General features: G+C 31.8%; 2 protein-coding genes and 1 non-coding gene across 5 annotated transcripts; 1 reads left to right on the forward strand and 2 right to left on the reverse strand.

The window, feature by feature from the left end:
• Window positions 1-409: 409 nt before the first annotated feature.
• Window positions 410-3,314, reverse strand: LOC144997881 (uncharacterized). 3 transcript variants are annotated; one of them, XM_078957756.1, is made up of 9 exons: window positions 3,139-3,314; window positions 2,288-2,413; window positions 1,987-2,187; window positions 1,658-1,748; window positions 1,441-1,511; window positions 1,293-1,355; window positions 1,087-1,196; window positions 900-993; window positions 410-794 (listed from the first exon to the last, which is right to left on the reverse strand). In XM_078957756.1, exons 2-9 carry the CDS (start codon window positions 2,397-2,399, stop codon window positions 700-702), a joined length of 837 nt encoding a protein of 278 aa, XP_078813882.1. In that variant the 5' UTR covers window positions 2,400-2,413; window positions 3,139-3,314; the 3' UTR covers window positions 410-699. The 3 variants fall into 3 exon arrangements, with proteins under 3 accessions (XP_078813882.1, XP_078813875.1, XP_078813867.1); XM_078957749.1 differs by having other exon boundaries at window positions 1,087-1,199; window positions 2,288-2,471; XM_078957741.1 differs by having other exon boundaries at window positions 1,087-1,199; window positions 3,139-3,313.
• Window positions 3,315-3,372: 58 nt separating this feature from the next.
• TRNAR-CCU (transfer RNA arginine (anticodon CCU)) lies at window positions 3,373-3,445 on the forward strand. Its single transcript has one exon. It is a non-coding gene; the product is annotated as a tRNA-Arg (tRNA).
• Window positions 3,446-3,985: 540 nt separating this feature from the next.
• Window positions 3,986-7,543, reverse strand: LOC145035457 (mitogen-activated protein kinase 15-like). Its single transcript, XM_078984003.1, has 10 exons — window positions 6,462-7,543; window positions 6,267-6,373; window positions 5,758-6,166; window positions 5,520-5,647; window positions 5,368-5,427; window positions 5,121-5,270; window positions 4,885-5,040; window positions 4,594-4,796; window positions 4,414-4,518; window positions 3,986-4,326 (listed from the first exon to the last, which is right to left on the reverse strand). Exons 1-10 carry the CDS (start codon window positions 7,489-7,491, stop codon window positions 4,194-4,196), a joined length of 2,481 nt encoding a protein of 826 aa, XP_078840129.1. The 5' UTR covers window positions 7,492-7,543; the 3' UTR covers window positions 3,986-4,193.
• Between the last annotated feature and the right edge of the window lie 1,626 nt (window positions 7,544-9,169).

Below are 9,169 nucleotides of genomic sequence, written 5' to 3' on the forward strand. Positions count from 1 at the left end.
CTTGATTGCTTATTGAAGTGAGCATTAAACGTATTTAGCTAGATATCACAACCAAAATCATCATCTTTTAATGATTTGCATTCTAATAAATCAAGATTTTTTTTTTTCCAAAAATTTATCTATTGAATGAAATAGTATATGATGAGTTTTGAAAATGATATCAAGTGCATAAGTTGAAATGAAACTACACATTTGTCTGAAACATGTTATATTCTACCAATACCAGGTCATTATTTTGTTATGCTCAAGACATGCTTTTATACCTATGTATATATAAATACAATTACACTTCTGTTATAAGCAACTTTTATAATATAAAATAATCAACATCTTATTGTGAATCTATTTTTATTACTAAAAATTATAATTAAAAAGATATAATAAATAAAATTAATATTTAAAAAATAAGAGTGTAAAATTAAAACATTCATATAATAAGAGAAAATAAAAAACTTAATTCACAATATGATGATTTGACATTACCTAAAAATGAAGATGGTTTTTCACAAAAAGCCAATGTGGCTTTCACCTTCTTAGCATGTACTCTCTCTTTCTCTCTCTCTCTCTCTCTCTCTCTCTCTCTCTCTCTCTCACACACACACACACACACACTCAAAATGTCACAAGTATTATTCATTTATAGCAACTCTTCAACACACAAATTATTTATAATTCTCCCTCTTGAGTAGTGAGTAGTGCCTACAACACTCTATAAGAAATCAACCCATCAATGGTCTCCACAACTATGCAATTCATCTTCACCAATAACAACAAATACGATCTTGTTTTATGCCCTAAAAAAACATCCACAAACACCAAATTCAAAATTAAAAACAAAAACGTATTCAATTAGCACCAAAAACTCAAACAAGAAAGAATGTGTCAAATGTCACACTCACCTAACTCCAGTAATGAAACTTCATCTTGAGTGAAAAAATTTCCATTCTTGGTTTCCAGACTTAAGTTCATCTTCTCAACAGCATGAATCAAATCCTATAATATAACAAATTAATAACCTTTAATCTCAATTTCTCAATCAAATTATGAACACTAAATTTCTAACAGATATGTGATATGAATATATACCTCCCATGATGCTAAACTTTTCATATATGAAGGAAGACTTTCATAAACAACTTTACCCACACAAATTAAAGATTTTGAATCTTCAAATGGCTTCAACTCATTTTGTTCATCTTCTATTTCACATAATGGCAACAAGAAGGTGTTTGTCATGTTAGAAATAAGAAAAAGATAAATAAAAAAACAGAGAGCTGATTATAGAAATTTACTTTCTACTTCTGGGGTATCCATTGCTGGCTCATACAATCCATTCATGTCAATCTTGTTTTTACCTTCAATTAAATATAATATTGATAAATTTTAATTAATTTTTCATGGCATTGAAAATAATAATTCAAGAAAATCATCGATCTTAACCTTCAGATACAATAGTGGCAAGAGAAGCATTTGAAATCCCAAGATTCTGCAAACTCAGTGTATCTTCGAATCTAAGTAAAAAGTTAAGAAATGTAATGATATCACATAATTCCATATTAAAAATTTTCTTTATCAGATTTGGTCCTTATTTTGTAAGAGAAACTTTTTTCGGAAGAAAAATGAAATTTAATTAAACATTTATAACTTTTAAGGATACAAAGAATCATCTTCCATGGTGTTCTTGAAATCCAAACTAGTATTTGGTTGTGACTCTATGAAGTCATCTTCTGGTTCATCAATCTCCACTTCTACATACATAGTACTAGATTAATAACTTATCTAATTATAAATAAATAAACAAAGATATGCTTAAATCAAATTAAATCAGGGAAAATTGCAGGAAATACCAACATACTCTACCCTTTTTTACCTATAATAGCAACATACTTACAATTTTACTAATAAAGTACATTGCCCATATTAGCAATGAGAGTAAAGTATGTTGCTATTTCTCAAGCATTAAACTAATAGAAGAATATGGCATACCAGGAACATATCCAAAAGCAGAAAGGTGATCCTCAAGTTGAAGAATTTGATTTTGATTGTTTTTGTAAACCTCATTGCAGTGTCCAAGCAACTCCTCAAATGAGACAGTGTCAAAGGACATGGACTCAAGAAGGTTGAGGTCACTGGTGGCAGTTGATACTCTTCGGTTCAGACATTGCACAAATGACAATGAAGCAGAATCTAATAATTTAAAAAAAAAAACAAAAAAAGATTAGATATAAACTATAAAGTTACAATTTTTATAAACAAAAGGGAGCATATGTGTGTGTGTTTGTATTACCAAAAGGGATTGAGCGGCGGTTGACAGATTGGAGGAGGGCGGCTGAGCTGGATTCAAGGTGGTTGCAGAATCGAGCTACACCATCACAGAACTGTGTAATGGAATCCTCCATGGCCTTGAGAAAATCTGATTCAAAAAAGTTGTTTGGTTTTCTTATTAAGAGGTTACTCCTTCACTGTTTGTCCTAAAGATGTTGCATTGATTCAACTTAGATCCAACTGTAGGTTAAAACTGAGATTCCACTTCAGTTTGTAGTTGAGATTGTTCATGTTTAAATCAGTATACAAATTACTATGCACTTGTCACAAAATCAGTAACACATATTCTCAATCTCGCTTGAATAAATGCCTATCAAAGAACCATAAGCATGTATCTTATGCAAAATCATAGAACCAGGAGAAACATATGAAAATCCATCAACAACATTGAACGAAGAGCAGATGAGCGAAAACATGAGCAGATGAGTAGTAGCAGCAAAAGACTGAACCAAGAGCAGAACACAAACAGTATGTATGTATGTGTTGTGATAACTGATAAGTAGAAGCAATAAGTAGTCTAATTACAATTATCAACTCCTAAAAACCAAAAAAACCTACCAAAATAAAAAACCTAATTAACAATGCTTACAATGCTAATTTACAATGGGCGGGTCATTTAAGAAACGAAAGGCCACCAAAACCAAAACCCTAATTTGCAATGCTTACAAGAAGAAAAAATCAGAGGAATGATACGAAAACGAACATCTTAAACATTATCAACGTCTAAATAGCAAAAGAAGATCAATATTGAAACCCATTTCTATGGTGTTTGGAATAAATAAACAAAAACGGGAGAAGGAGATGAGATTCCACCTTTATAACGACAATTCTGAGCTTCAGAATCAAGCAATCGCAAGAGAATGGCAGCTTTGTTGAGGCGTTCGACTAGTATTCTTTAGCAAGTCGTGATGCTGCTGAGAATGCGGATTGACTGTGTCCGAAAACTTTCAAAGTTGCATTTCCTATTATCTGGCGGAAAAAGAAAATATGAAACAGAAGGTCGAATGATTCTACAAGAATATGTTAAATATAGAAACATCAAATATAGCGCCTGTAGCTCAGTGGATAGAGCGTCTGTTTCCTAAGCAGAAAGTCGTAGGTTCGACCCCTACCTGGCGCGATATTTTATTTTTATCAGTAACTATTATATTATTATTAGAGTAACTTGCTGTGGTTTGGGTAATCTACAAGTTTTTGTTTCTATATAATTTTTTTTTTTTTTTTCATTGGGATCATCTTCAACAAACATTTCAAATCTTAAGTGATTCAAGTTCATACATCTTTAGTATTTCTTATATGAAATTTGCTACCTTTATTATAACTAACATTTGTCTGATTCTATAAAACCTTGTTTACATCATGGTGCTTGTTGTAGTGCTAATTGTAAGAAATAATATACCCAATTATAGCAATATCAACAACCAAGTAGGAAGAATTTTTTGTTGTTATAATTGGCTAGATTTTTCAAAGCACAATATGTCTTAATAAATATTTCTCTGAAAGTACAATACTATAACTGGGTGGACTTTTTTAATAAGGAAAAAACTGGAAGTGCAATGGTTTAATAGAAAGAAATGAAAATATAATGCTATAATAAAAAATAACTAAAAATATGTTGCTATTTTTTTGCATCTATCCCATACATAAATGGGTTACCGAGTAAACTCAAACCTGATACACTTCCACTTAATATAACAAAGTCGAGTCAACTTAAAGCTCAAATAAGTTAAAAATAAAAACTACAACTCATTTGTAAGCTTAAATACATGAATTTTACAACAAGAGCTGACACCAAGAATCACCTCCCACCTACTAGCAAAGCTATCACTAAAACCAATGACATAAGAATAATACAAATATAATCTCATTCACTGAATCATCAAACCTTGAGGAAATTGTAGAAGTGGTATTGAATTTGGCATCTCAGAAGTCATGCATTGTGTCCTGGATTCTTTGATTGAACTAGTTTGTGTAGTCTCTTTTGGGTATAAAATGGAAGCCCTAACACCCAAAAACATAACTTGATTAACAACAATTAATCTACTATATATACATCTAATTTATCATCCAAGCTATAAATTAAACTACCTTGGCAAAGATAAGGACTGGCGTCTCAATAGGGGAGCAGCAACTTTACCCTTGCTGTAATGCTCCTCCTTATCAGAAAATTGCTTCTTGAATTTGTCAAAAGCACTATGAACCAATGAGGTCAACGTAAGTCAACAGAATACATACAACAATGATAAAGCTATATATATATATACATACCTTGGATACATGAAGCCTGGTTGTTCGCTTCCATCCTTCAACATATTGGGATGATATTCAAGAATCTCCTTGTAGATACGTTCGCGTATATCCTCTGTACTAAGTCTTCTTTTTTCAAACTCGAATTCCCTCTTTGCGATAGGTCGAGAAGAAGACTCCCTCTCAACTTTACCCAAATTCTTAAAATATGGATCCGAAAGAGCCTGAGACAAAGATCAAAAGTCAATACATATTTCTCAATAAGGAAATTAACGATAAAAGAATGTTGATATGATAGTATTCAATTCGCACCTCTTCAGCAGTAGGACGATTGTTAGGATCAAAAGCAAGCATTCTTTCTAATAATCGAAGAGCAAGTGGATCTGCATTTGGAAACTTTCTGGAGAAGGGAATCGGCTTTTTCTTCCTCATTTTGCTTAAGTATTTCATCGCCTTCTCATGTCGTATCTGATTGTGTTATATCAATATTAATTTATACATATATAATATAAAAAGGAAGTACAGATATTCATATTATAGACACAGACTCTGGATATAGCTTCGGTTGATGGTGTTCCCAAAAGATCAGTCATCAGATCCAACTGATGAAACACACTTTTCCCAGGGAAGAGAGGCTTTCCAGTTAAAAGTTCTGCAAAAATACAACCGATGCTCCATGTGTCTATAGCCTGTGTGTACTACACATACAAAAAAGTCAAAAGGATAAAGTTAATACTAACAATTCCTACTTTTGAAGGATATATTTGTGATTTGAGATTGGTATATAAATTGCACCTTAGAGAAAAAAGATCCACACAACTCAGGAGCCCTATACCATCTTGTTGCAACATAATCCTACACATATCAAATGCAAGAGATTTGGAAAATCATGTTCTTCAATCATTTTTAAATTACTCTAAGTAATTAAGTTAGTGTTAGTGACATACTGTCCAGCATACTGCAGTAGGTGTATCATTGAAGACAACTCTTGCAATACCAAAGTCACATATCTTGACCTTGCAATCAGCATTGACCAAAATATTTTTAGGTTTTAGATCTCTATGAAACACATTTGCTGAAACCAATTCATTCACAATGAGAATGGAGAAAGTTGAAAAGAATATAAAAAGTAAGCACAAGTATGGTAGTTAATGATAAAATGATGATGATAGGTTATATAATAACCTGAGTGCATGTATTTCAATCCTCGAAGAAGCTGATAGAGAAAGAAACGACATTGTTCTGGTGTTAACTTTTCATTTGTTTTGATAACCTGATGTAAATCGGATTCCATAAGCTCAAACACAACATATATATCACTGAATTCTCTTCTGGAAGGAGGCAATAAGATGTGTTTTATTTCCACAATGTCTGGATGTCGAAGGAGCCTAAGAAGCAGAATCTCACGAAGGATGCGAGTGGCAACAAAGCCCTGTTCAAAAATGTCGTTTATCTTTTTTATAGCTACTTTTTCTCCAACAAAAGTATCAAATGCTGAACACACAACACCTGAGCTTCCTGTGCCTATCACCTCCTCTAGTTTATACCTACTCCATTCACCATATTCTGTGAAACAATCTACTGCTCTTGATCCCTGCATGCATGCAACATCATATTAAACTAAAAAAATTAGAAACAATGTCTTTAATTCTTCTTGTAAAGATTTGATTATATATACACTTTTTGATGCTTACCAACCATTCATCATGTCCTTGAAAGCTTTCTTGGCGTGTTTTTTTAACAGCAACAACAATTTCAACACCAGGGGTTGAAGGGCCAAAAGTGTTCTTGTCAACCCAACCTAACAACATACAGTAAAAGTAAAGATTATATAAAAAAGTTACATATGAATTCATGATGAATGTACATGAAAATAGTGAAATATATACCTGAATTCTCTGCGTTATATGCAAATGGTAACATATCAACCATTCTACCAAGTATTGTTCTACTCCCCGATTGCAATGAATTATCGTTTTTCTCTTGTAAGGCCAAAACAGACTCAAGAGTAACCACAACTTCAGCCATTGTAGGACGATGATTTCTACTGCTATGCAAACAACGCTCTGCAATACGAACAAACCCCTTCAAACATTTTGGTAATATTTGATCCCTTATATCAGAATCAATCAAATGCTTCAAAGTGCCTTCTTTGATACAATCTTCTACCCATCTTGCTAAACTGTGATGCTCCTCCTTATCACGACTTACATCCAATGCACGTTTCCGACACAACACTTCAAACAAAACCACCCCAAAAGCATAAACATCGGACTTTCTAGTCAACCTTCCAGTTAAGAAGTAATCTGGATCCAGATACCCGAAAGTTCCTTTCACAAGAGTCAACACATGACTCAAAGGCTGATCCTTTGGGCCTATCTTGGACAGCCCAAAGTCCGCTATTTTAGCAGCCCAACTTTCATGCAACAAAATATTTGCACTCTTCACATCACGATGAATGACTCCAAACTCGATGCCTGTACCCGTGTGGAGGTAATCTAACCCGCGAGCTGCACCGATGCAGAGTTTGAGCCTCTGAAGCCATGAAAGATGAGTAGAATGTTTGTGGAGATGATCTTCAAGTGATCCATGAGGCATATATTCGTAGATAAGGATCATTTCTTTCCCATCATCGCAATAACCAATCAAAGATACTAAGTGACAATGGCGTAACTTGGAAAGCATCTTCACTTCGGCCCAAAACTCATCGGCTCCTTGATCGGACTTGGAATCCAGTCGTTTAATGGCAGCAACAACAAGACTTGATCCATTGTGGATGGTAGCTTTGTAAACTTTTCCGAATCCCCCATGCCCAATAACTAGTGATTCATCGAAGTTTCTGGTTGCTAATCGGATTTCAGGGAATTTAAAGTGTCGGCAAGGTTGTGGCCATTGTAAGGAGGATGATTCAGATTCCATATTTAGGCAAAATACTAGTAATTGGAATTGGAAATGGTTGTTCTATAATATATATTACTCATGTAAAAAGCTATATAGTCAGCGTACCTCATATGAGATATTTGTATTTAATTCTTTTTGAAGTCTAATAGTGACATTGGTTGTCCAAAAAAGCAGTCTCTATCAATAGGTATATTATATATATTTTCAGTGAAACAAATAGGAAACTTTCAAGTTTCCACGCGGAATCAGATCAATCAAACTAAGAAAAATGGCAAACTAAAATGTCCATATACGCGTCGTGAAAAAGGTATGGTGTCTTCCTAGATGCAAACAGATTCTATTATCTTTGAGATTCACTCAACCAATTTTTAATAGGCCCATGTTATTACTAAATTTTGGAATTAAACTTTTCAAAATGTTTTAATTGGCCAACAAATAAACGTATAGTATTTTTTGGAATTAGTAATTTATATTTAGAGGATGTTTCTTTTTTAAATTGAATAAACATGCTGAATAGTATAAAAAAGATTAATATGCTACCTTTTTATTTAGAAATGATGTTGTGTGGGAGATAATTTCTTATTTACGAAACAATATAAATTGAAATCATCATAAAAATAATTAAAAGTAAGCTGAGAATAAAAAAACAAAAAACATAAAAGCAAAAATATGTAACGTCATTAAAACTAAAAAAAGAATATTAAAATTAAAGATGTATGACATTAATAAAAACCTAAAACCACATATAATAACAAAAAAGAAATGAAATGACATGTATATTTACACTGTGTTATCACACGAAAAAATAAAAGCTTGTTGGAACAGAAAGAATAACACCTCAAGACCATAATGCATGCAAAAACATTTTTTACATTTGTTTATGAAATATCTTTTATCTCTATAATTTACACAGTGGAGAAGATGAAGCTTACGGTTTTTAAGAAAAAAAAAAAAAAAAAAAGTAATTTATGCTTAAGGGTAGTGGAGGTAAATGCCAATGTCTTAATTGATAAACCCACGCTTAGCATATTAAGGCAATCGTAAAATAGACATAATCTACTATAATAAATGAAGAGTTTTTTGTCACATGTTCTTTTCTCCTTCATTTGGACACTTGATATTTTTTAAAATTTTTAATTTTTTTATTTTCCACTTGTCATTTTGTTGTATTTTTCATTTTATTAAATTAAAATTCCACATTTAATGTGTAATGTAATATATATGTAAAGTATTTATTAGAAAGAGTTTATATATGTAATATATTCAATACATTAAAGTTTCAGTAATTTTAATAATTTAATTTTTTTTTTCATTTTTCTTATAAATTCAAATTTTTCAAATTGTTAAAATTTCATATTTTTTTTAATTAAACTCATGTAATATATGGGTCTCACACCTAATTATATATAACTTTGGATTAAGTTTTGGTATGTCATATCCACATTTTTAGATACCACATAATCTTTAGAGTAAATTACACTGAATTGTACCATGTCCAAATGTCAAAATACATTTTCAATTCGTATTTTTAAAAATTAATTCGGACCGTTCCTGTATTATTAAAATTTCACTCGAATCATCCCTCACTGATATAAAATGATTATTTTATCATCGTTAATACCTTTTTTATTTACTTATAATTTGTTTTTCTAATTATATTAAAAAGAAAAAGAAAAACCCACCGCCTATACCACTC

The sequence above is a fragment of the Lactuca saligna genome, chromosome 1, assembly GCF_052625555.1.
Source record: "Lactuca saligna cultivar CGN05327 chromosome 1, ASM5262555v1, whole genome shotgun sequence".
In the NCBI taxonomy this organism is placed as follows: Eukaryota; Viridiplantae; Streptophyta; class Magnoliopsida; order Asterales; family Asteraceae; genus Lactuca; species Lactuca saligna.

What these genes read in the sequence shown, in the direction of transcription:
- LOC144997881 (XM_078957749.1), bottom strand. Translation starts at nt 2,399, where the DNA reads ATGGAGGATTCCATTACACAGTTCTGTGATGGTGTAGCTCGATTCTGC. An exon ending in TGCCACTATTGTATCTGAAG is followed by an intron (nt 1,356 to 1,440) that starts GTTAAGATCGAT and finishes ATTTAATTGAAG; the next exon opens with GTAAAAACAAGATTGACATG. An exon ending in AGTTTCATTACTGGAGTTAG is followed by an intron (nt 795 to 899) that starts GTGAGTGTGACA and finishes ATGTTTTTTTAG; the next exon opens with GGCATAAAACAAGATCGTAT.
- LOC145035457 (XM_078984003.1), bottom strand. Translation starts at nt 7,491, where the DNA reads ATGGAATCTGAATCATCCTCCTTACAATGGCCACAACCTTGCCGACAC. An exon ending in GTGGATCTTTTTTCTCTAAG is followed by an intron (nt 5,271 to 5,367) that starts GTGCAATTTATA and finishes TTGTATGTGTAG; the next exon opens with TACACACAGGCTATAGACAC. An exon ending in CCAGGCTTCATGTATCCAAG is followed by an intron (nt 4,519 to 4,593) that starts GTATGTATATAT and finishes ATTGGTTCATAG; the next exon opens with TGCTTTTGACAAATTCAAGA.